Source organism: Penicillium canescens, assembly GCF_028828765.1.
Source record: "Penicillium canescens strain IBT 15451 chromosome Unknown utg000004l_segment0_segment0, whole genome shotgun sequence".
NCBI lineage: Eukaryota > Fungi > Ascomycota > Eurotiomycetes > Eurotiales > Aspergillaceae > Penicillium > Penicillium canescens.
Window position 1 is genome coordinate 4,464,192 of NW_026703966.1, and position 24,718 is coordinate 4,488,909.

The 24,718-nt window shown below is 50.8% G+C and overlaps 10 protein-coding genes across 10 annotated transcripts; 5 read left to right on the forward strand and 5 right to left on the reverse strand.

The window, feature by feature from the left end:
- Window positions 1-797: 797 nt before the first annotated feature.
- On the forward strand, window positions 798-2,017 carry N7446_007060 (uncharacterized protein; the record flags this gene model as incomplete). Its single annotated transcript, XM_058515806.1, has 3 exons — window positions 798-1,040; window positions 1,183-1,267; window positions 1,329-2,017. 3 exons carry the CDS (start codon window positions 798-800, stop codon window positions 2,015-2,017), a joined length of 1,017 nt encoding a protein of 338 aa, XP_058372984.1.
- A 308-nt stretch (window positions 2,018-2,325) lies between these two features.
- On the reverse strand, window positions 2,326-3,889 carry cox15 (cytochrome c oxidase assembly protein cox15; the record flags this gene model as incomplete). Its single annotated transcript, XM_058515807.1, has 2 exons — window positions 2,326-3,439; window positions 3,504-3,889. 2 exons carry the CDS (start codon window positions 3,887-3,889, stop codon window positions 2,326-2,328), a joined length of 1,500 nt encoding a protein of 499 aa, XP_058372985.1.
- A 319-nt stretch (window positions 3,890-4,208) lies between these two features.
- On the forward strand, window positions 4,209-5,713 carry N7446_007062 (uncharacterized protein; the record flags this gene model as incomplete). The annotated part of the gene is made up of 3 exons (XM_058515808.1): window positions 4,209-4,731; window positions 4,799-4,882; window positions 4,938-5,713. 3 exons carry the CDS (start codon window positions 4,209-4,211, stop codon window positions 5,711-5,713), a joined length of 1,383 nt encoding a protein of 460 aa, XP_058372986.1.
- Window positions 5,714-5,955: 242 nt separating this feature from the next.
- Window positions 5,956-7,616, reverse strand: N7446_007063 (uncharacterized protein; the record flags this gene model as incomplete). The annotated part of the gene is made up of 2 exons (XM_058515809.1): window positions 5,956-6,615; window positions 6,669-7,616. The coding sequence occupies 2 exons, from the start codon at window positions 7,614-7,616 to the stop codon at window positions 5,956-5,958; spliced, it is 1,608 nt and encodes a 535-aa protein (XP_058372987.1).
- A 604-nt stretch (window positions 7,617-8,220) lies between these two features.
- On the reverse strand, window positions 8,221-10,622 carry N7446_007064 (glycoside hydrolase family 95 protein; the record flags this gene model as incomplete). Its single annotated transcript, XM_058515810.1, has 2 exons — window positions 8,221-9,884; window positions 9,938-10,622. The coding sequence occupies 2 exons, from the start codon at window positions 10,620-10,622 to the stop codon at window positions 8,221-8,223; spliced, it is 2,349 nt and encodes a 782-aa protein (XP_058372988.1).
- A 1,978-nt stretch (window positions 10,623-12,600) lies between these two features.
- Window positions 12,601-14,406, forward strand: abd1 (mRNA (guanine-N7)-methyltransferase; the record flags this gene model as incomplete). The annotated part of the gene is made up of 3 exons (XM_058515811.1): window positions 12,601-14,072; window positions 14,121-14,287; window positions 14,339-14,406. Coding segments are annotated over 3 exons (1,674 nt in total), but the record flags the coding sequence as incomplete, so codon positions are not given.
- Window positions 14,407-14,492: 86 nt separating this feature from the next.
- Window positions 14,493-15,212, reverse strand: N7446_007066 (VOC family protein; the record flags this gene model as incomplete). Its single annotated transcript, XM_058515812.1, has 1 exon — window positions 14,493-15,212. One exon carries the CDS (start codon window positions 15,210-15,212, stop codon window positions 14,493-14,495), a length of 720 nt encoding a protein of 239 aa, XP_058372990.1.
- A 1,204-nt stretch (window positions 15,213-16,416) lies between these two features.
- On the forward strand, window positions 16,417-18,388 carry N7446_007067 (SUMO ligase MMS21). The gene is made up of 2 exons (XM_058515813.1): window positions 16,417-17,176; window positions 17,236-18,388. The coding sequence occupies exons 1-2, from the start codon at window positions 16,440-16,442 to the stop codon at window positions 17,957-17,959; spliced, it is 1,461 nt and encodes a 486-aa protein (XP_058372991.1). The 5' UTR covers window positions 16,417-16,439; the 3' UTR covers window positions 17,960-18,388.
- A 311-nt stretch (window positions 18,389-18,699) lies between these two features.
- N7446_007068 (DUF895 domain membrane protein) lies at window positions 18,700-20,381 on the forward strand (the record flags this gene model as incomplete). Its single annotated transcript, XM_058515814.1, has 4 exons — window positions 18,700-18,930; window positions 18,980-19,294; window positions 19,374-20,005; window positions 20,072-20,381. 4 exons carry the CDS (start codon window positions 18,700-18,702, stop codon window positions 20,379-20,381), a joined length of 1,488 nt encoding a protein of 495 aa, XP_058372992.1.
- A 1,693-nt stretch (window positions 20,382-22,074) lies between these two features.
- N7446_007069 (putative mitochondrial dicarboxylate carrier protein) lies at window positions 22,075-23,095 on the reverse strand (the record flags this gene model as incomplete). Its single annotated transcript, XM_058515815.1, has 2 exons — window positions 22,075-22,123; window positions 22,173-23,095. 2 exons carry the CDS (start codon window positions 23,093-23,095, stop codon window positions 22,075-22,077), a joined length of 972 nt encoding a protein of 323 aa, XP_058372993.1.
- Between the last annotated feature and the right edge of the window lie 1,623 nt (window positions 23,096-24,718).

The following is a 24,718-nucleotide window of genomic DNA, read 5'->3' on the forward strand; positions in this document are numbered from 1 at the left end:
ACTTGGCGCGAAGTTAGCCCTAACTGATGTTGTAGCATCCGCAGTGCATTCATATCTTTTCCTAGAATACGCAATGCCAATTTCCATTCTACACTTCCTCCAAGTAATAGAAAAGCCACTAGATGCACAAGCTTCGGATTGACTAAACAATAGCGCTCAACTTAGCGCATACTAGAAGCAATACCCTCGCGCCTGAGGTAGGTCTCCCTTCGCACTAACTTTACACTTTGATTCTTGTTATTTGATAGGGCTAAAGACTACAATGTCTGTATAGGAATGAGAATGTTTCTAGCACATCCTAGGCTTTAGAGATATAGTAGGAATGTCGATAACGATTAATAGTTGCATTCACTCAAATCTGGTATTCAATGTCGAGTACTGATTGTTTGTCTCCAATGAAACGGAAATCCCCGTTCGAACACAATATACCATCCCAACATCTGATTATTTGACCCTGAGACTACGCATAAATAAAGCCTACTCATTTGACATCTTACTTCCATCCTCCATCTTTCCTCCCTCCTCCCCTCTCTCTTCCAACTCTCTCATTTTGTCCTCGAGGAGACGCATCACTGGAGACTTCTCCATTAATCATAAAACCCCGTGAAGACATCAACTTGAGTTGATCTTCCAAGAATCATCATCCAGGGAAGAGGTGCTCCTTCGTCCTTCCTTTGGGATTCCTCTCACCTGGACTTCGAAGTCCATCTATCATCTCACGGTAGACATCTCAGTATCTACACCTTGCCACGGAATTTCTCATCATCAACTAACACTGACCATCAAAGGTATTCAAGATGTCAGAAGAACGGGATCACGAGGGGGTGCTCTCCATCAGCGAACTCGATGCGTCTTTGGATGCCTACTGGGCTAGCCATGGCAGACCAATCCTTTTGATGGGTAACGGTAGCTCAGACGATGTTCTTGCTGGATGTCGATTGCCTTTTCAGTCTATCAACGGGCTTAATAGCCATCTACTCCCAAATCTCTATCCTATCTATCCTGTCCGAGGGCATGACGTTTCTGATCTGAGATGCAACGTTCGTATACCTCTACCATCTCCTCTGGGCATGGCACTAACTCTCGCTAGCCATTCCAGGGACCGGGCTTTACTTCTCACGGCGTGCGTATAAAACAACCATCAAATCAACGGAGCTTTCTGACTGATTGTCAACACAATAGGTCTTCACCCACCGAGACGAACTCATATCTGCGCCTAGTCGTCGTCAATCTCCCATCCTGTTCGAAAACCGCCATATACACGAGGGTACGTATACCCTAAGAAACCTCCACAAAGAAATCAAGCAACTGACAGCACGTACCTACAGCTCCGTCGCCCTCTATCACCGACTTCGACCTCCCTCCCTCAGCCAATGGAACACCAACTCCACAACCTTCAACTGCCCGCCCAAGCCGCACAAGCACACCGGAAGTTTTCGTAACCTTCTCCGATGTAGCGGCCCACACAGCAAAATGTGACGAAGGCAACGAGCGAAACAGAGACGGTATGTCCCGCTGCAACACCTGCGGCTGGCAGATCTGCCGCGCGTGCGTCAACCGGCGCGCAGGGGACCGGGGTCATTCTTCATTTGGGAGTATGCACATTGAGGAACCTTCCAGGAGGTGTCGTGCGGGTTCGACTCCTCGCCAGGGGACTTTGGGATCTGGATCTCTTCAGCATACGAGTGCTGAAGCTCGCGCTGCAGAGACGTTGGTCAAGCTTGGTTCTGCTTCCGCTCCAGCTTATGGAGCACGGGCACGTTCTGGGAATGTCGATTCTGATGGTAGGCTTGGAGCTCTGCCTTTCCGTGGACGCGAACGTTCTCGCGATGAGGCTGATGTTTCCTGGAGTGATTCTGAGGTTACTTTGTCGCCTGGTACCGAGAGGGTCTCGGTACCGCGGCGCGTGGATGAGCCTGAGGTTCCCATTGGGGAGGATGGGCTGCCTTTGCAGTATCAGATTGCTCGGCGGAATCCGGAGCGTCGTGCTCGTCCTTCCTCGCGGATGGCGGAGTGAGTGGATTTCTGGTAATACGCGGTTGGGGATGTGCTTTGCTTTGATATGGATGTTGACAGAGGACGAGGGAATTGGAAATTAGGAGTATTTGCAGTGGATCATAGTTTGATTTTGCCTTTCAGATTTGAAGCAATTGTATCATGTTCAAGGGATGTTTTTACAATAAAGGAACGGTAGTGCTAGTTATACAAAAGACTCATGCGATGCTTCGAGTCGGAAGATGAATGGAGATTGTAAGTGTTTCCAAGAAGGGTAGATTTGCACCTGGCCTCGGTCGCCATATTCATACACACAGTCGAGTCAGGTTTTTATACCCTCTTCGCGGTGAAAGAAGGAGCACGAGGTGTCTGCTTCTTGGCCATCTCGGATGCCATCTTCACCAACTTGGCGGTACGAGAGGGGTGCCAGACGCGGCTACCCAGCACAATAACCCAAGTGAGGAGGAACAAGCTGCCAGCCTGGTGGGCGGAGGCAAGCGGAGTAGGAACGAGGTAGAGGAGAGTGGAGATACCAAGGCCAACCTGGCAGCAAGCAAAGGCGAACACGCCGTGGACACCCTTTCTGGCGGCAGCAGGCAGGTGACGCTTCATGGAGGGCGCAAGCCGAGTGTAAGCCATCAAGGCCACGATGGAAGTAAAGGTGGTCATGGCGAGCATGCGGTGGTCAAGCTGAACGAGAGAGGGGTTCTCGAGCATGTTGCGCCACCAGAGATCGGAGCGGTCCTCGTGTCGGGAATAGCGAGCATCGAACAGCTCCTCCTTTGGTGGAGCAAATCCGTTGCCCATGTATGGGAACTCGTTATAAATAAGTCCAGCATCCAGACCAGCGACGAGGCCACCAGAGATAACAGTAGTGAAGACTAAGAGAGCGATACCGGCAACTGAGCGGCGGAAGAAGGCCAGCTTCCCGGAACGCAGGGCAGCCAACTCGTCAATACCAGCAGCGGCATCAGCCATCAACCGGTGAGAGCGCAGGATAGCAAGACCGTTCCACAGCATAGCAACGTAGCAAGTGAAAGCAGCACCCAGGTGAGCAGTCAGACGGTACTGACTCACTCGGGGGTGGCTGCCCGGAGCAAATAGATCATCCTTCAAGCCAGACTTGACCATCCACCAGCCCAGGAATCCCTGGAAGCCAATGAGACCAGCAATGCCAAACAGACGCCACGCCATGGGCGTGGAGACCTTCTTGCGTGCGACGAAGTATACAGCTGGCAGGACAAAGGACATTCCAACGAACCGGCCCCAAAGCCGGTGAATCCATTCCATATAGTAGATCGATTTAAATTCAGACAGGGTCATGTTCGGGTTCAACAGTTGAAATTCGGGGGATGCGCGGTACTTTGCGAATTCAGACTCCCAATGTTCCGCGTTCATGGGGGGAAGAGAGCCGGTAACAGGTCGCCATTCGGTGATACTCAATCTATACCAAAATTTGTCCGTCAGCATCGGAAGTTCACTTCGCGTCCCATATCACGCATACGTACCCTGATTCGGTCAACCGTGTCAGACCACCGAAGACCACAATTCCGAAAACACTGGCTGCGCTGCCGAGAAGCCAGTAGGCGACGGCCTTATCGCTGATCTTGGGGAAGCTGCGTTTGGCGCCATCTGCTCCCCCTTGGATAACCTCGGCAGCAGCCTGTGCGGCCGCGGATCTCTGGATGCTCGAGGTAAAGAATTGGCGGTTCTTATTGTTCAAAAGGGTCGATTGATTCTTAGTGGGCTGGCGGGAGGGCATGGCGCCGAAACGACGGATCGACTTGGCTGCAACACCCTGGTTGCGGAGGCATTGGCGGCAAGTAAATACATCCTTCGCCAGACGGGGCGCAAGTCTCCGCCATAATGGCAGAGTAGTCCCTAGAGAAGCCATGGCTGTTGGAAGAGGGAGGAGTGTAACGAAGAAAATTGTCGCGATCTCGAAAATCGTATGATATCGCGGAATGCGCATCGGCCAATCAGCAACAGAGCATTTGTCTCAACAACGACGTCGGAGTCTGCAGCTTAAAGTGGCCGTCGAGCACTCGCAGATCAAAAGATCAGACAATTTCCTGTTCTCCGATTCATTATTGAGCATTGTATCGCCCAGTAGACCCAAAAGCGATGTTGGTGCCTGAGGCGACAATCTCCGGCGCTTTGTGATCGCCGCTCCAACTCTCAACTGCACCTTGATTGCTTCCACGCTCGCAAACATGTCTTATGAGCTGGAGTCAAAGAAGCGCAAGTTCCATCGGATCCTGGATTCAATATCCAAACCTCAACAGCCCGAGCCTACACCAACACCACCCCCTGCTCCGCCCATGACAGCTCGAGAGCGTGTCGCCGCCAACGTATCGATCAAGAAAGTCCGCCTAAGCAGCAACGATCGCTCCGAGCTCACATCCGTGCGCAATTCGATACAGAAAATCTCTCGGCCCGCGAACCGAACGTCATCTGCGTCATCTGCGTCCTCGAATAAGCGCCCAACCTTTGTTCCCTGGGATCGTGAACGGTTCCTGGAGCGGCTAGAGACATTTCGCCGTGTCGATCGATGGACTTCAAAACCGGCCCCTATCAACGAGGTACAATGGGCGAAGCATGGCTGGATATGTACGGATTCAAAGCGCGTCACTTGCGTCTCTGAATGCGGTGGTGCGGTCGTTATCAAACTTCCTGATGAGATCGACGAACTCGATGGATTTGATAGTGAGAAGGTGCGGGAGCGGAACGAAGTCCGTGAGTACTCCACACAGTTGTCTAGAGCTAGGGACTTGGGGTTCAGTGCTAACTGCCACATCTACAGGTGCGACGCTCGTTGACCAGTATGCGAAGATGCTAGTTGAAAGTCATGGCGAGAGCTGCCCATGGCGCCAGAAGAGTTGTGATGGTGAGTCTGCCAGTATATCACACATCTTCTTTTTCATTGACTAACACGGGCCTAGCTACTATTCAACATCTTCCGTTAACCAATTGCGATGTTGCCCTGTCAGGACTACACGACCGCTACATGAACATTTTGAAGATGGGAGATAAGTTACCGGCCAATGACGTCGTCCAAACTCTTCAGGAGCCCAACCTTGATGACATCGCCAAATTACTACCCGATGACTGGTTCAAAGAGGCAGCTCAGCCGGCTGAGCCTGCAGCTGCCCCCACGACGGAGGGTCAGGCGCCACGCAGTGAAAATCAAGAATCATCGGAAAGTAATCCCTCATCCGCTGATGCTCCTCGCTCAGTCAATCGAGTAGCATTGGCACTAGCATTGTTCGGATGGGATACGGCCTCCGATGGAGCTGCCGGTTTAGTCGGATGCGGTGCATGCTTCCGTCGGTTGGGACTCTGGATGTACAAACCCAAAGACAACGGAGAAGTCACGGTCTACACTTCCCTGGATGTGGCCAGTGAACACATGGAATATTGTCCCTGGATCAACAAGGTGGCGCAAAGTGGTACTGGTCGACCCAACGAGAAAGTTGAGAGACTACGCGCTGGCTGGGAGTTGGTGGTAGAAGCCGTCAAGGTGAAGAACCGACGACGCATGCGCTTTACGAAATCTTCAGAGACTCTTTGGCCTGCTACGCCTGTGGAGGAGCATCCACTCGAAGACGAGGATCCAGAGGCGAAGAAGAAAGCAGATAGTGAGTGGTGGACGAAGATCCAACGAGTGAGACAGATCTTGAAAAGTAGGACGCCAAAGCCGAAACCCGCTTCGTCTTGATGGTCTCCACCAAGTCGCAGTTTCTCATGATCAGGCGTTGGACATGCATATCTCATACCTTCTGTCATATTTAATTTTCCTAATGCGAAACACGAAACTTCGCCATGTTGATTTGGCCTTTACTACCTCTATCTGTTTGCATGAGTTGAAATGATGCAAATTATCAACCTGTTTGGAGTTTCTATTCACCTGCGAGACGTTCCAACTTTAGCCAGCTTATTATAATGAGATGTCTACATCAATTAACCTAACAGTTCTCTCGAGACTTCCGGGGAGTTCAAGAACGAAATCCCCTCTCTTCTGTATGTATCCGACTCGACGTAGCTACCGGAAGCATTGAGCACCATATTTCTGGGGTTCAAGACAGTATACCGCGGCCAATAAGGAATATCCTCATGGCTTTCATCAGAATGCCCGCTAGGATTTGGGTCGAAATTGTAGGCAAAACGTATGTAGGCTTTGCCGATTGCTCTCGATAGTCGTCGATGGCTGTCATACTCGGGCGATGGCCCCAAAAGACCCGAGATGTTTTGAAAGCTGAACGCCACATTGTCGAAGTGTACCACACCCTCCAGTTCCGTCCGATTCCAGAGGCGCGTATCGAATCTATAGTTGAATACCTGCTGCTTTGCCTCCGAGAAAACCTGGCACATTTTACGACGTCCTGCAATCATCACCATGTCGCCCCCGATGTTTGCAGCACGCCGCCATTGCGCCCCCATGCTCGGGAACCGGGAACAGTTGGTAATTGAGTGCGGCGGCTCATCGCATGTGTCTGATGGGTAAAGTTCGAGCAGCTTTTTGAGGGTAGGTGGGGACAAGTCGTACGTGCGCCAGGCCAAGAAGTTATCAAACAGGTCTTTGTCCGTCTCTAACAAGAGCTTGTGAGGCTTAGGGGGTAGCTCGGGTTAAAAGTAATGCCCTCATCTGTATTGGCACCAGTAAGGAGAGGTACCTTGATGAACTTTCCCTGGGGTAATAGTTGACTTGGATAGCCCGTTAAGAACTCCCCGTCAATCAATGGGCCTTGCCATTCTTGACTTTGCCTCGCGGCTAAAAGCTTTGCTGAATCAACACTTCGTAGACAAGACAAGTGATCCCCTGCGGAATAACAATCAACAGAACGAGTGAGGTTCTCAAATGGTACTGTCCAGTAGGCAAGGTCTTTCACTGGGCAGCCGGTTGGGCCACCACTTTCCAAGATGGCCCCATGAAATAGGCCATCGTCTCGTCCATCGTAGCTTAACATGTGATACGTAATACTCTGGGCACCAGCACTCTCTCCCCATAATATAACGCGTCCAGGATCACCTCCAAACGCAGCAATGTTTTCTTGAATCCATTGAAATGCTAGCCTCTGGTCGAGTAGCCCAGCGTTGCTTGATCCTTCAATAAGTGTCTGTTGTGACTGCAAAAAGCCCCAATGATTGACCCGGTAGTTGATTGAGACGGCAATGACCGGCTGTTCGATATCCTGGCCGACCTTAACAATTCCTGATAGGTTGTATTGTGGATCTGCAGCAGTTCCAACTCCAAGGCCACCGCCATAGATCCAGACGAGGACAGGCAGAGGGGTTGGTGAGGGATAGGCTGGCCGAATGACATTTAGTGTCAGACAGTCCTCAGACATGTTGAGTTGGTCGACGTATTGCATGCAGCTATAGCCATAGTGTTTGGCGTCATGGATGCCCTCAAAAGATGTGTTCAGACTCCGAGGGTGTCGATACCTCCAATCACCGACCGGAGGTTGGGCGAAGCGGATACCTAAGAATGCATCTTGATCCCAGTCTGGTAGGTAAAGCCCCGAATAAGTCCCATTCAGAGTCGCTGCGAGAGGCGCGCCCTCCTGTGCAAAGATGGCATTGATCCCACTGAGCAAAATGCACCACTGGAGCAGCTTCATTGCTTATTGAGAGTCCCAGTAACGGAAAAAATAAAACTCAGGGCGAAGAGGTTTGACATGAGGCGCTTAAAGTAGAGGTTATCCTGGTAATGACAGTCTATGTTACACTGGATTACATCTCTATACCCCAACCGGGCGTGTCTCCGACAGTTCATCCGTAGAATTGAGTGGGATATAGCGGGAAACTTTTTCTATTGCTGAACCCACCGGAAGAACACTCGGAGCTTACCCTGCCCTCCACTTAGATTGTATTGTTAATATAAGATGGACGTACATAATAAACAAGCAAGCGCCAAATTTTGCCTCTAAAGTGACGCTGGGTTTAATTGGCGAAGAATTAAGGTGCTGAAAAGGTCCAAGTTGTATCGATAAATGAGGTAGCTCGGTCTGTATGGAAGTGCTAATGAACATGTCGTTATCCTCTTTCCAAGACGTCCCAAGAGCTACCTAATACATCTTATGGATAGTCTTACTGCAAGTTCAACAATTTCTCTACCTTGGTCCTGTCTATGACTAACTTGGGAGTATTTGAATTGTGTAAGCATTTACATCCCGAAGGGCTATTTCCTGCATGATGGGTAGTAGTTAGATCAGTTCAGTTTCTTTAACTCAGCGTAATGCTGTATTTCCTCCCAGCCTTGGTGATTATGGGCCCAGTATACTTATGACCATCAACAAGGAACTTCCTTTCATCCTCCACCTTCAACGAAAGCGACCCTTCAAGCGTGGACAATATGCTTGCCTTCGTAATTCTGTGTTCCTTCCAGGTCATGCTCACCACGTAACCACCTCGTGCTCTCAAGCCGATAACACTGCCGTTCGGGACTAGAGTCTTTGGCAAGGAAGGACCGATATGGACGAAGCTGGTGTGGCTCTGAAGCAACAACTCTGCGATAGCTCCGGGAAAACCGAGGTTCGCATCTATTTGAAAAATGCTGGTCTTTCCCAGCAAATTGTCAAAAACGGAATTGTCTATGAGTTTTCCTGCGCGGTATAGCGCATTATCCCCATCGAACAATCTCGCATAGAGTGCAATAGCCCAAGCTGCAGACCATCCCGTTTGGCCGCTTCCGTTGTCCATACGACGTTGAAGCGAGACTGCGGATGCGTTGGAAATTGTCTTGTTGATCAGTGGGTGGATTTGACCACCAGGGAAGAGTCCAACCAGGTGTGAAAGATGTCGATGGCCCACCTCCGTCTCGTTAAATTCTCCCGACCATTCCAGGAGTTGACCAAGGGACCCAATGATGGGACCTTCGATCATGGACAAGTATTTTTGAGCTTTAGCAACTCCACCGGTTCGTTTGCTTGCGCTCTTCAGCTCAAGGTAGCCAGACAGAAGCTCGTGAAGAAGTTGGCGATCCATTGCTGGAGCGACATCGAGACCAGACTTTCCCTTGGCATTGGCTTTCCCGGGTGGAATGTAGTACTGGTTTTCGGGTGATACACCGTAAGGGGTGACATATTGGCCTGCTCTTTCTTCTAGAAAGTCATAATAGAACTCGAGCGCCCCTTCCACAATTGGGAGTGCTCTTTCAGTGGCAAATTCCGCATTCCGGCCAAATCTATAATGCTCAAACAGATGAAGCATCAACCAAGCTGGACTCATTGGCCATGCAGCATAGTATGTCTGAGAGTCCAAGGGGGCACAATCACCCCAGATATCAGTGTTGTGATGGCATACCCAGCCAGACATATTGTACATCTGTCTCGCCACTTCCTGCCCTCTGAGTTGCATACGTGAAATGTGTTCGAAGAGCGGTAAGGTAGTTTCTGGTAAATTTGTGGTTTCCGATGCCCAGTAGTTCATCTCCAAGTTAATGTTGAGGGTGAATTTCGAGTCCCATTCGGGTGCAAAGTCTTCGTTCCAAATCCCTTGAAGGTTGGCGGGAAGCGATCCGTTCCGGGATGAGCTGATCAATAAGTAACGGCCATAGTTGAACATCAGGGTGATAAGCTCAGGGTCGGTGGTAAAATTAGCACCGGCCCTCCAGTTGTCCAGTCGTTGGTCTGTGGCTAGGGCCCCAGCTGTACCGGAGTCTCCAAGGTCGAGAGACGTTCTGTGGGCTAGGCCTCCGTAATCTTGCATGGCTTTTCCGCTGATTTTATTCCATCCAAGAGAGACAGCACGATTGAGTTTTCGCTGGAGCACAGCTTCGCGTGTGACTTCAGAAGGGTATCGCCAGCTAGTCTCACCATCCACGTAGATATAGACCACGTCGGCGTTTTTGACGATGAGGGAATCTTCGCCATTTGCGGTCACAGTCCCTGTAAGAATTGATTAATAACTTAAAAGCGGCGTACAGTCGGAAACTGCGTACCTCCTTCTGTCATCACTCTCGCTTCCGAGATGAAACTAATAGTATCGTCCGTAGATCCAGTCCCACTCAGAACCACCGAATCGTTGGATTTCACGGAGACGGAAGTGACGTTTTGTGTTCGGGTCAGACTGATGTTGAAATTGATCGAACTAGGCGTTGAGGCCGAAAAATGAAAGGCCAGGATGCCGTGGGGGAAAGAGGCGATAGCTTCGCGTGTATACTTTGTGCCGTCAAGCATGTAACTGACCGTAGCTACTCCAGCATGAAGATCAAGGCTTCTGTTGTATGAGGTAGCGCCATCATGTCCGAAAGCCAGAGCTAAGGAGCACATGGGTTGGTAGATGCTCTCTCTCAGTGACGTTGCCATGCCGGAAACCCAAGCACTATTTGCTTTGGTTATGTTGCCATCAAGCATATACTCCGTAACATCTGGAGCAGCGGCCACAGCTTTCGTGTTGACTCGATTGGTAAATCCTCCGCTCCAGATCGAATCTTCATTCAAGCTAATGGTTTCGTTGCCAGTTTTTCCGTAAATCATTGCCCCCAGGCGGCCATTACCTATGGGCAAGGCAGCGTTGAAGTCGGTCGCCGGGGACGAATACCATAAGGTTGTCGAGGCGCCCGAGCCGGCCGCAACTCCTTTGAAGAAACAAGTAAAGAAAACGGCCGACGGATACAGGCGCATGATGATAAGAATGCGGAGTAGTAATAGTATGTATGGATTTGTACTCATTCTTTTACCTTGCGGCACGGTCCATTTATAGATACTGAGATGGCAAAGCCGGAGAAATTTATGAATGCACACCGGCAGGTGGTTAGGATGCTCCTACACGGCACGTATCGTGCCATTGCAGTCTCCGTTTTATTTGTTTAGTGCGCTGAAACATTGTACTGCCAAATAAGTTGCCAGGATTGCTTCTCCGCAGTCGTATCCCCATGCCGAAGTTGGCAAATGCGGAGGGCTAAAGATATTAAACTATTCCAAGATTTAGCATAAATACAGTAACTCTAAGCAGAGGCAGATATGATGCTTTGGCCTCTTTCCTGCCGAAATGTGGGGGAATGCCAGAATTACCCTATTTGCTAAAAAGAAGTGATGAGCCATGCGGGGGAACATCCGGGGCTTTCGCGAACAAATGATCGAGTACAATATCTATTATATTATCCGGAATCAATCAAATTCTCTCCGCTCAAATAGATGAAGTACGCAGCCCTACAGCCAATAGGATAAATTTTCGGGGTATAACCTGATTCATGTCTTGGAGCTTCACAGACGTGGGAAAAGGGAAACGCTCATTAGCATAAGTGAAAGGTAGACGGATCTAACACTGCTGCTTTCTTTTATTGCTATGTTCAAATCGAACTATTGATGCGGGAATGAGAGCGATAGATACATCTCCGTACTATGAACCGTCCGAGGAGCTGTTGGGTTCCGCGCTTGCAAGTGTCGATGAGACCAGCGAGTGCCGTGCGACAAGCTTCTGACTGGGTGGAAGCGCTAGGAACGACTCTAGCAGCCCTAGCGTTGAGTTTTGCGCTAGCCAGCGCATCTCGAGCATCCCAGGTCGGATATACCTAAGTGGCCGGCTTGATATGATGAACACCGAGCAATTGGCGACTGTCTGTGACGGCATGAAAGTATACAGGGGAATTCGGGGCGATATCCCAAACTCCACGTCCTTTTGGCCACTAAGTCTACCTGGTTGGCATGATGACTGGTTGGCGCTGGGCTTAGTTGCAAGGTCTGAAGACGGGTCTGAGACTTAGCGCTATTATCTGATGGATTGGCGACGTGGCGGATTAACCCAGTGCAAAATATCGATTGCACCCCTAGAGGGCCGTGAAGGTGTTGCAGTGGGGTTCCCTTACCCAACTCAGCTTGCAGCACAGAGTAGCTGGAACGATGTGAAGTCTGAGCTGGTAGTTGAGCTCCCCGAGACGGTCTGCGATCGACTCTTTAGACTTCAGGTTTGAGGAGGATGACCTTGGGATTGAACACCAACAAACTAAGTTTATTACTTAGGTGCTCAGTCGAGCCAACCGTCATTTGATCCTGATGCAGTTTGGGTGATTAATGGCGGTTTTGGAGGAATTTTTGAAAGTCCATGCAGGAAGGGATAAGGGTATAGTGAGAGTCGATTTATTCACTTCACTAGTTCAAGGTTGGAATATTCTAGCGTGTTATCGGAGGTAAAATGACAAGTCAACCCACCGTTTTCGTTTCCTTTCGAGCCTGCGAGGTGATTTTAGTTTTTGTGAATTCTTTAACGCCTCAAAGAATCGCTTCACAAGGTTTTTGGGCGTGTGATATGTTGCCACGAATGAGAGAACGTGGATATTTATCAATTGACCACCAATTAGTACCTGACAGTTCGAAAAAGAGCAAATGTAATCCAAACAGACCGATGGAGTAATATACGAGTATGAGTTAAAAAATTATGAGAACTTAGTAGTTAGGGCTGCTCTGTTCGCTGTGATTGGCTGAGGCACGGAGCTCAATCCGACGGATCTCAAGTGCCGTCGCTCTCACCTCGCTCACTTCCTTCACTCACGATGTCCCTAGCAATTTGAAGAGAGGGCATTCATTTTCTGGTTTTTACAATTCATCCTGATATCTTATCCCTCCCGAAACCCCCCGACCTTTGTTCTCCCGACCCGTTTCTCCGAGCAGTTCAGACCCTTACAACTCGAACCCGCAACAACACCCTCACACAGCCAGTATGGACAACCGCACTAAGGAGGGACATCCCCCTCGATCTGCCGACTCCCGCTCTCCCCGTCCAGCCACAGACTCTTACAGACCGGGCGACCAGCAAAAACAAAGAAGCATGGAAGGGGACACAGCGTCAGACAGACCAAACCAACCGCCCGCGCCAGTATCCAAGCGCGAGAGAATGCAGGAGAGACACCAGCGACGCAAGCGTGGCCGAACACCTCCATCAGTATTCCCGCGACGGAATCGCTCCCGCAGCCCAAATGGCTCAACGCCGCGCGACGACAGAGAGAGACGACGCTCTCGATCGCCTCTGGCGCCCCGTTCTCCTTCACCCGAGGCACCTCGCCAGCGGAAGCGCCCAGGCGGTGGTGCGCGCCAGGGTCTTGCAGACCGTGAAACACTCCGGCGGAGACAGGAGGAGCGCGAGCGCGCAGAGCAGGATGAAGCAATGCGCAACTCCCGTGATCGCGGCGTGACAGATGTGGTTCGGCAACACTACAACGCGGTCCCTGAGCGTGGCCGTGAGTGGCGGAAAACTGAAAGCAAGATTAAGGGTCTCCGGAGCTTCAACAATTGGGTGAAGAGTACTCTGATTCAGAAGTTCTCGCCTGATGAGGAATTTGCCGCGAGGTTTAATGATACCAAGGATTGGGCGGATGACAGTATGGGGCCCCCGCCTGTCGATGACAAGCGGCTGCTGGTGCTGGACCTGGGTTGCGGCAAGGGCGGTGACCTGGGCAAGTGGCAGCTGGCGCCGCAGACCGTTGACCTCTATGTTGGGCTGGACCCTGCCAATATCTCCATTGAGCAGGCACAGGGCCGATATGACCAGATGCGCTCTGGTCGTGGCCAGCGAGGCCGTCGTCCACCCCAGCCGATCTTCCATGCTGAATTTTATCCGAAAGACTGCTTTGGAGAGTGGCTAGGTGATATTAACATCATTCAACAGGTTGGTATTGATGCGAATGCCGGACCTGGTGGGTCGATCATGGCATCACGCTTTGGTGGTGGTGGCTTCGACGTCGTCACATCCATGTTCGCCATTCACTACGCCTTTGAAAGCGAGGAGAAGGCTCGCCAGATGCTCAGCAATGTTGCAGGCTGCTTGAAGAAGGGCGGTCGCTTCATTGGCGTTTGCCCCAACTCCGATGTCATCACCAGCCAGGTTTCCAACTTCCACAAGAAGCGCAAGGAGCGCGAAGCTGCCAAGCCTGCTGAGCCCGAGGGCCCAGAGGATGGCGAGGTTGAGGAGGATGAGCGGGCCTCGTGGGGCAATGATATCTACCGAGTTCAGTTCCCTGGTGCCACACCCGAGGATGGAGTCTTCCGTCCGCCCTTTGGTTGGAAGTACAGCTATTTCATGCAGGAGGCAGTTGAGGAGGTGCCTGAATACGTTGTTCCCTGGGAGGCTTTCCGAGCGTGAGTATTTATTTGTATTCTATGTTGTACACTGCTGACTTTGGCTAGTTTGACCGAGGACTACAACCTTGAGCTACAATACCGCAAGCCTTTCTTAGATATCTGGGAAGATGAGAAGAATGACCGTGACCTGGGTCCGTTGAGTGAGCGCATGGGTGTGCGGGACCGCTCGACTGGTGCCCTCGCAATGACGGAGGAGGAGAAGGAAGCCGTTAGTGAGTATTCCTCTGACACCGTATTCTTTTCACCCGCTAACAAGACACTAGGCTTTTACCATGCATTCTGCTTCTACAAGGTCTGAGTGGAACATTGCTAAAGCCGTGTATCAACTTCGAATATCATGCCAGGTTTCTCCACCTGATATCAACCCTATGTATGACCAAAGCGAAAACTAAAATAGACAATTCTATTCAAACCACTCTAAATGTCCTGCTGCTGAATTTCCACCAAATTCCCATCCGGATCCCTTACCAACAAAAAGTTCTCCCACCCAATCAAACCCTGAGCCTCGACAAGCCTCCTCTTAGCCTCGAGATGTACACCCGCAAACCCCCCAACCCCAAGCGCATTAGGAACAGCCCCCTCAAACTCCGTAATGGGCACACCAACCCCCTTGAGAATCTGAACACCCGCACCTTCCAGATACGCCTGCGCCTCAACAACATCAGGAACAACAAGCCCAACATGGCTAAACGTATTCGTGCGCTCAGTGGACGCAACGACCCGATCATCCGAAACACTAAACTCCACTATCTCGAGCAATCCGTACATGTTATTCTTAGAAGTTGTCATTTCGGTCCCCGTTTGGAATCCCGTTCCGTTTCGTCCGCCTTGCGCGTAGCCCATGTATGTTACTGTGTATTCTGGTGTTAGGGTTACGTCGAAGAGGGTGCGCATTCCGAGGATGGAGCCGTAGAATGTTTTCATTGCTGTTAGGTTGTTGGTTATCAGGCCCATGTGGTTTAGGGCGTAGCCTAGTGTTTGGGGTGGAGCTGGGCCGTCGGTGCCTATTTTGAAGGGATTGGGGGTTGTTGTGTTTGTGTTTGTGTTTGTGTTTGTTGAGCGGCGGGTTGGGTTGCAGGCTGTTGTGTGGATTGCGAGGAGGGAGAGGAGGAAGGGGAGGAGGGTTTGTAGATGCATTTTGGGTGGTTTGTACTTGGGGTTGAGGACTGAGGTCGATGGTTCTGTTCTCATATCTCTCGTCTTGGTGGGAACTGAAGCTACCTTTATATGTTTCCTTTCTCGATATGCTACTTTATTGCATCTTGAGCATTGATATCATGCAGCTATTAGCTCATTCTAAACTGTGTTCAAGGCCCTTAGCCTCTTTTTCCTCGTATACTTCACAAATCAAATAACGACCCGTCAAGCTTAGTGGGGGCCATTTGGAGATATAACTCTACCAGGTGGGACCTGGCGACATCGCAAGTCTTGGACAAGCATAAAGTCTAGCTACTGTGCAAATCGTGGGCTGTGGGTGACCAGCCACCATCTTGGCGGAGGCCACTACAAAGCTGCAGGGCCTAGCAGTATAGATTAATCTCGTTGGTGTAAGTGCAGATCAGAGCCAAATTAAGCTACCTACATGGCTGGCCGCCGTTTGCGCCTCTGAGATGGTAGCTCGGCGGACCCAAAATAACTGCCGGGATTATCGGATTTAAATCATCCTGCGAGGTTCTGCGAAGTCAGAAATAATAACTCCGGTGGGTATGAAACATGGGCTGGAATTGGTAAAATGCAGCGCTGCCAAGGGATTAGGCGTCCCAGTTGGTGTAGCACTTTCTGTTTCTAGACCATAGGGGAAAGTTGAAATAATCTATGGATGCCATGTTGTGGCACTTTGGTCAGTTCGGTACATGCAAATTGCACAGAAGTATATTATGGTTTCGGAGTTTAGTCGTAGAACTGGGGAGCGTGGGAGCTGCGTTGCGCGATTATATGATGGTTGAAACGTCTGTTCTACATTTAGTGTGCATCATATTTGGATTTGAAAGGTCGCCTTCCATCGCCGAAGAAATCTCGGGCAATTCTTTATGAAGTTACCGATCCTTGGCTAGTGAAGGAATCTGGGGTCGACATCCAACGACAAAGTCCATCTCGGAGGGAAGGTGGAATAATGGACATCATTATGTAACTGTAGAATAAATTAGGCACCATAAACAACCATTCCTATAAGCTCGAAAATAAAGTAAACCTCATAACTTCAATAGTAGAAAGCGAATAGTACCAGATAAGCCTTATCACCCCAGAACGGCTAGCGCCATCGCGTCTCGTGTCAGGAATTCGAGATGCGCATTCTCCGTTGTTTAAACTACAGTTTGAGTAAAACGACACCTCAACTCAACTTCAACCACCCCCGACGCCAAAATGAGCGCAACACCAGACCGGCGCTCAATGCTCTCCCAATCCCACCCACCCTCAGCCCAACCCCGACGAAGCACAACCCACCCCTCCGAAGCCCCATCCCTACCAGAATACGTCGCTCCAGAAGCACCCCTCACAGCTGAAGCTCAGCGTCACCTTGCCGCTTTAATCTCAAATCACCACCACCGCAACTTAATAACGCATCTCAAACATGCTGCCGAGAAACTCACGCACTCGGGCGGTGAAGTCAATGAGCGATTAGCTGATGCGCGCGGCCGCTACGAGAAGAATAAATATCAGCGACGGCAACGCGAGGGAATTGATGCGGGAGATGAAAACGATGAGGATGATGAGGAGTACCGGCGTCTTGCTGAGGAGGAAACTAGAGTCAATGCCATTACCGCGCGGATGGAGGAAAAGGCGCGACTAATGGTTGATTCCGAGGCAAAGCTTCAGGGTTTGACTGAGGCGGTTACAGAGCTCGAGAGGCAGGAGGGTGAGGCTATTACTGCGGCGCTGGGGTCGAGGCAGACGCGTGCAGGGCAGAGGACCAGACGCCGGGGCAATGATGAAGATGAAGATGAAGATGGGGATGGGGAGGATGAGGATGATGCCGATTATGAGGATGCACAAGAGCGTGAGACGCAGGAGCGGAATGCGCGCGATCCGCCGAGTCGGAGGTTAGAAGATAAGCTGGCCGAGGACTCTGAGAAATGGAACGAGATGTCTTTGACAGAGAGGTATATTGTTCCTGTTGTTCCTGTTTGGGGTGTGTGGAGGCTTACAATTACGATTCTAGATATGCCGGCCATAACAACTACATCGGATTCTATCGCATGGTGCACGACTCCAAATTCCCCGGCAACGACGTGCCCCCACTCCCCCACTCTTCTACATGGTTCCAACATATGGAGGATACCAGTGCTCGCTCTGGCGCATCAACACGTACCCGCAACCAACGGCGTCGCCCCTCTGCTACCGACGATGATGATATTGCCATCGAGCGCGAGCGTATCTCTCTCAAATGCCCATTGACCCTCTTACCGTTCCGCGATCCCGTGACCAGCACCAAATGTCCCCACAGCTTCGAGCGCGAACCGATCTTTGATATGATCAACCGTAGCACGACTACCATTCCGCCTCCAGCGGCTCGCAGGGGTCAGCGCCGCATCCACGTGGTGAAATGCCCCGTCTGTTCTACTCCGTTGACTGCAGATGACCTGAACCCGGACCCTGTTCTGCTAAGACGAGTGCGTCGTGCGCAGGAACTCGAGGAGCGGGAAGAAGATGAGGATCATCTTGAGGATGGACGGAAGAATAAACGTCGCAATACCGAGATCAGTCTCGCTAGTGATGCAACCAATGATGATGATGCTATGGATGTGGATGCGGATGAGCCCTCTCAGCGTATCAAGGCGGAACGGCTCAGTCAGCCTGCTCCCATGTCTGTGGATAGATCGGAGAGTGGAGATGAGGAACAATCCGGGGAAGAAAGCGAAGAAAGCGAAGAAAGCGAGGATTGATATGTTAACGTTTCAATGCCCGATCTCTGTGTCACATCGAATTAGTTGAGACATGGAACAAACCAGACAAACGAGACTAAGCTAGACCCAGAACGTTGAAACACATGATAACACTAAGCCTCATTAGGCATCCCCGCAGTCGACCCAATCATTAGCGGTGGGTCCTGAGCCAATCACATGGTATGCCACGAGGAAGTACTTGAGAACCCCCAAGACTCGCCCCTTTATCGCTTAATATATCCTCAGCCTCGGGTCGCAATTCGTGGTGTTACTTCGAGTTTGTTAGATTTAGTGTCAGGTCATAATCGAAACTAACCTCAGCCACATCTTCGAGGAGTAACCCTGCTGACGAGACAATACTACGGTATCTAAACCCCAGTTAATCTCACGCGACAAGTCAACAAGCTTACACAAAGAGACTGTACCATCCGTAGGGTGTAACACTGCTATCAAAGCGTCCAGCCCAATCAGCTACAGACCCCGCAAAATGAAGCCAATTGCCGGCTGTCAGGCTTGCCAGGCCCCCTAAGGCTAGCCACTGAAAAAATTGAGTAGCCCGTTCTAATCCAAGCCGATGCTACCCTGCAGCTCAGATATCTCTATCTTAGCGCTGTCTAAAAAAGATAGCTTTCCTTTTTAAGCATCCTCTTCCCATCTTCAATCCTCCACTCACCTCACCTCTTCCCACACCTACAGTTTCTTAACCTCATTGTTTCTGCGGATCAATTCCGCTATCCATAATGGAGAAGTCTCCCGAGCACTCCACCGCCGAGCCCGTCGATGTTCCCCGTCCCACAGGATGGATGTACAAATCGCGATCCATTGGCAAATGGTCCACCAGCTGGTATGCCTCGCCGCGCATCCAGCTGGGCATGGTCGCCTTCGTCTGCTTCCTGTGTCCTGGCATGTTTAACGCGCTGAGTGGCTTAGGTGGCGGTGGAAAGGCCGACCACACCCTCGCCGATCAAATGGTAAATCTCTCGCCCCCACTCTGATGAGCCTCGAATGCTGACTGAGCAGAACATCGCTCTGTACTCGACCTTCGCCGTTGTCGGTTTCTTCGCTGGAACTATCGTCAACCGTCTGGGTATCAGACTGTCCCTCTCTTTCGGTGGAATCGGTTACTGCTTGTACTCCATCAGTCTGATCGTCTCCGAGCACAAGTATGTCCCCGGCTTCAACATCTTCGCTGGCGCCTTCCTGGGTGTCTGCGCTGGTCTCCTCTGGGCCGCGCAGGGAACCATCATGATGTCCTACCCGGCCGAGCACCAGAAGGGTCGCTACTTCGCCTGGTTCTGGGCTATTTTTAACATCGGTGCTTGCATTGGTAGTTTGGTAAGTGGAGAAGCAGAGATAACAACCGACCCACCCACATCCCTGCCAGAGACAAGGATATGATATTAACCAGTGATAGATCCCTCTCGGCCAAAACATCAATGTCAAAACCAACGCCAACGTCACCGATGGCACATACATCGCCTTTATCGTGCTGATGTTCGCAGGCGCCTGTTTGGCCCTCTTACTCTGCGACGCAAACAAGATCGTCCGCTCAGATGGCTCCCGGGTCATCCTCATGAAGCAGCCCAGCTGGAAAACTGAGTTCGTCGGTCTCTGGGAGACAATCCGCTCCGAGCCGTGGATCATCCTTCTCTTCCCCATGTTCTGGTCCTCCAACTGGTTCTACACCTACCAGCAGAACGCCATCAACGGCTCCTACTTCAACACTCGTACCAAGTCACTGAATGGGTTCTTGTACTGGTTTGCTCAGATCGTCGCTGCTGTCATTATTGGTCCCCTGCTGGATGTCGAGCGTGTGCGTCGCTCTGTTCGTGCTAAGATTGCGCTTACCACGCTGTTCATCTTGACTGTTATTATCTGGGGTGGTGGCTATGCTTGGCAGAAGAAGTATACCCGTGCCGATGTGGATCCTAAGATTCATCCCGAGTTCAAGGGCTGGGATTGGACTACTGATGGTTACGTTGGTCCTATGTTCTTGTACTTCTTCTATGGCATGTACGATGCTATCTGGCAGGGTATTGTCTACTGGTGAGTTTCACATTACACTTGACTAAAATCATCCCCCACTGAGATGCTTTATACTGACTTTATCAGGATCATGGGTGCCCTTGGTAACTCAGGCCGCAAACTTGCCAACCTCGCCGGTTTCTACAAGGGTCTGCAATCGGCCGGTGCGGCCGTCATGTGGAGTCTAGATAACAACAAGCTTCCCTTCATGAACGAATACGCCTCCAATTTCGGTCTGCTGTGCGGCTCCATCCTCGTCGCTGTGCCGGTTGTCTTTTTCAAGATTAAGGACTCTGTCCCTGTCGAGGAGGATCTCGCTGGAACAGACGAGACGCTCGAGGATGTTCTTCCTCCCGGTGCTGTGGAGTCGAAACGCGTTGGCGATGAGAAGATCTAAAGTTGATCTTGATCTTGACCATGATATTGACACGGTGGCGGTACATTAATGCGCTTTTCGATCCCCACGAATTTGCTTTACTTCTTCTTCTTCCGCTTCTGCTCCTTGGATATTGATGTTTATATTCATACGATATCCCGCTAGCGTGCATTCCTTTCTTTGTTTATTTTCATCTGGCCTGCCTATTGGTAGGTCATGACATGACTTGGGATTATGTATTTACCGAGTGCCCGTTATATGGGTTCTAATGATTTAATTCCCTGGCACGATGACATATCTCCTCTTAACTTCTACTTTAATCCTACCTCGTCTCCTAATATCTTGTATTGTATCACTCAGAACTAACCTCTCAAAAACCTCCCTCCCCTTCCGATCCAAATCAGGAAACTTCCTCAAAGCCCTCAACATCACCCCTAACGTCTCCATACCCGGCCCCGTGACCACCTTCAGCGGGAGTCCAGCAGGAAGAGTCGAAACCGCAGCTTTCCAAACCTCACTATGAGACCCAAACCATCCCCCGTAACCCTTTTATTCTAAGAAGAAGTAGAAGAAGGGAGAATCAACGGCGGAAAACAAACCCCACCCCTGACACCCTTCGTATAATCCGATTGGATGGTTTCCAACAACCCGCGAAGTTGAACAACTTCATCTACAATTTTGATTTTTTAGTCTACTAATAGAAAGGGCTATACCTCTTCTAGTGCTTTCCCCCTTATATAGGGCCGATGGTGTCTGCCCAGCTGGTGACGACGCGTGGGACGGGGATGGTGGGATTCTTTTATGAGAGGAAGGTTAGGGTTTGGACTTCGTTTTGTAGGGTTGGGGTCCCAGTTCAGGCTAGGCAAGCGGTTCGTCGGGTTGGTCGTTCGGTGTGGTCATCTTGGGGGTTTTGGTATGGAGGATTGGAGAAATATTTGTGGGATTGAGGCTGTGGGGGCGGATTTGTGTTAGATTTAGACGTATCTGATTATAATTCTGGTCGGTTAGTTTCATGCTTTGTGCATGGTTACTACGTGCTTGGGGGTTACGGGCGTTGAGTCCATGTTATGCGGATGTCCTTGGGGAGATGTTAGCGATATAGTATCAAAATAATCCTGAGTACGGAGTTTGTCGACTGAAGAATGCCAGATGAGGCGAGGAAGTCATGTAGTCCGTAATCTCATTCATTACTCCTATGGAGAGAAAACAACAGTGGTAACAACATCGCGACCGAAGCAAATACGAATAAAATAACAGGGCAAGACAAGGGGGTATTCGCTTGTCGAAGAACATGTAAAGTCAACGCAAACAGAAGCAGTTAAAGAGCATGTGGTTGTCGTCCGATGCCTTTCCGCGGGGAAGACCGGCCATCGTCTCCGACATATTTTCGTGGATTTCTTCCCGGAATAAAAAGGGAATAGTGATGGAAATGAAATGAATCGCACCGGGGGTTTGTTTCCCGGTCAAGAATCGAATTAGGGATCGCTTCTCAATGAATGACGGGGATCGTGCGATGTAAACGGCGGAGCTGTAGCATTTCTGGTTCGGGTTGATTTTGAGCCTTTCCTCCGCCGGACGCTGCATTTTTCATGGGGTAGTAGATATCAGGATTGTAGGTGTGCATGACGAGCTTGAACAACGCTATTGTTCGATCGGGTATCAATTCTGTGGTCGGAGGCAATTTAAACAACCACAGAGACAACTCCAGTGTCAATTACTTGGTGATGATGTTTAGATAATCGGCCACGATGAGAGTCACCATTCTGTAGATCTAGTCAGTGGGGAACAAGTATGAAAGTGGGGGCAACTAACGCATGAGGAGCGATCCGAACGTAGTAAGTTCCGAAGCCCCGGTAGAAGCGCAACCAACCCTCCTCCGCAATAACCTTGCGCGCACAATCCACCAACCCCTTGTAAGGGAACTTCCCAGTCGCCGGGTCTTTCTGCTGCTTCTGCAAACGAGTCTTGATGAAATCAAAAGGCAACGACAAGAAACTAGCAAAGAACCCGGCAATAGCCGAAGCCGCGAACGTCTGATTCTGCGCAGACAACGCCGTATGCTGCTTGAGCTGCTGCTTGGCCTCGGCAAAGAAGGTCAACTGACCCATGTTAAGTGCCATGGCCCGCACAACCGTCGGGAACGCACCAGCCCACAACGCCCCGATTCCCTCGCCGCGGGTGATACGGAACAAAGCGTCGAAAACGGAGCGGTAGTTTGCCCGAGCTTCGGGGGGCTTGAGGCCGTCCGACTGCATGCGCACGAGGGCCAAGTCGGCCGGGTTTCCAATCATCGCGGCGATACCGCCGGCACTCAGCCCTGCGGCGGCGCGCTCTGCGAAGGTGACTTTGCGGTTTGCTGCTTCAGCGCGGCCGTTGAGGCGTGTGATGAATGTGTCGAAGAATCCTAGGCGAGCGGTTGTGTAGACAGCCTGGCGGAGGAGGCCGGCTGAGATGCCGGTGTATAGATCCAGGGCTTTGCCGGAAGCGATAATGTCGCGCGTTATGCCCAGGGCTGAGGGTCGGGGTCCGGTGCGGGCTCCTTCGCCGGCGAGTTGCAGGCGCACCTTTACCATGTCCACTGGCTGGATCACTGCGGTGGCTGTCATGCCGGCTAGACCGCCGTTGATAAAGGGCAGGGCTGCGCGGGTGAATGGGTGGTGCAGGAAGTCAGTAGGGCGTTCCATGGCTGAGGCAGCTGCATCGCTAGCAGTTTCTTTGATAGTGCTTGATGCCATGATGAGGTGACTTGATCTAGACGCGGGTTGTTAACGCGATGTACTGAGTAGGTCAAACAGAATGACTGACGTGGAATACGAGGCCTGTCCAGGTGGCCTCGGTCAGTTTGTAGAATATACCGAAAAGGAAGGACTGGACCATGGAACCCACTGATGACGTATCGCAATGCTATCACTCAAACAGAATACCTAGGTATAGTTGAGGACGGAGAGGCACGAGTGAAGTAGAAGAAGAGAAACAGCGACACAGAGAGAGAGAGAGATAGCTATGGGAGACACACGTCACAGGACAAAACGTCAGGTGCGGGGGGACTGTTATACTGGGCCAAACCGGAAGGGGTCTGAGCCTATACTATATACTTCGTTTACTATAAGTCTAGCCATTCTATAGACCGAGAACCCTTTCCGAGCCGGCTATGACATCCCCTTCACCCGATAGCCGCTAAAGTCATGGCCATGGAGAAAGTCGACGATCTGGGGCCGCGATGATTTCCCGGTAGTTTTGAAGCAGATACTCCCCCACTCATTAGACAACCAATTACAGGGCATTTAGACAGGCGATTCTAAGCGGATTATCAATGCGCCAGCGTGGACACGCGTGCAGGCTACGGAGCTTGAAATGCGGGGATAGCTTGATTCCGGAAGATATTCGCGAGTCCGGATATCCGGTCTCTGGTATGTGAGGGATACCTGAGGGATATTCAAAACAAGGTAACTTCTGTGTCGTGTCTGTGTCATGTCTGTGTCGTGTCTATTTCTGTGTCTATGTCTGTGTGTTTGTGCTTCCTATAGAAATATAGTGCAACTCCACTCTAATGGAATCTCCACTCCCCACTATCCCCCAACTCCCAACTCCCAACTCCCAACTCACCAGCTCAGAAGACTCAGATATACTCATAACTATCCATACTGGTATCCGAGGGAAAGAATATCTCATTTCCGATGACCTCACCTACCTGCATGCGGCCGCCTCAACAAAGCCCATCATCTCCCAACGGTGTCCCAGCGCAGCGATTAGCTCTCCTAGCTACAGGAACCTACTGGCTCCTCCCTACACCAATAACGAGTCACGATCCCATCCCACCTCGGAAATGACACAAACATATCGGCGGGACGGAGAAGTCAATCGGCTATTCCTCGATAATATTCTCCCGCCCCTCGGCCTACCCGAGGGTATCAGTCCGGCAGTCCAATCGGCTCAACACAATTTACTCTGACGCGACTAGTTACTGCAAAGTGCCAACCTGTTAGTCGGTTGGGATCTCCGCTCTCCATTTTGTCAATCCAATAAATCGGAATGCGAATAATTCCCACCTTTCCCCCGTTTCCCGGATTTGGAAGTGCGGCTCCCGCTACTTCTGTTGAGACGTCACTGCTAACCCTACATGGACCTGCGCGGGTTGTGCGCCCTGGAAACGTCCGGTTTTGGATCTTTGCGCCGGTGACCGGCGGTTTGGCGGCTATACATGGATTTGCCCGGTGTTTACTACTCCGTATCTGGTGCTCAGGCTGGGGGTTTGGATTGGTTGATTTTGACGATTGCGTATGTATTTGTTGTTGGTTTACTATACTGTCAAAGGTGTTTGCGGAGTACTGTTCTCCGGGATAATCATCATTGGGATT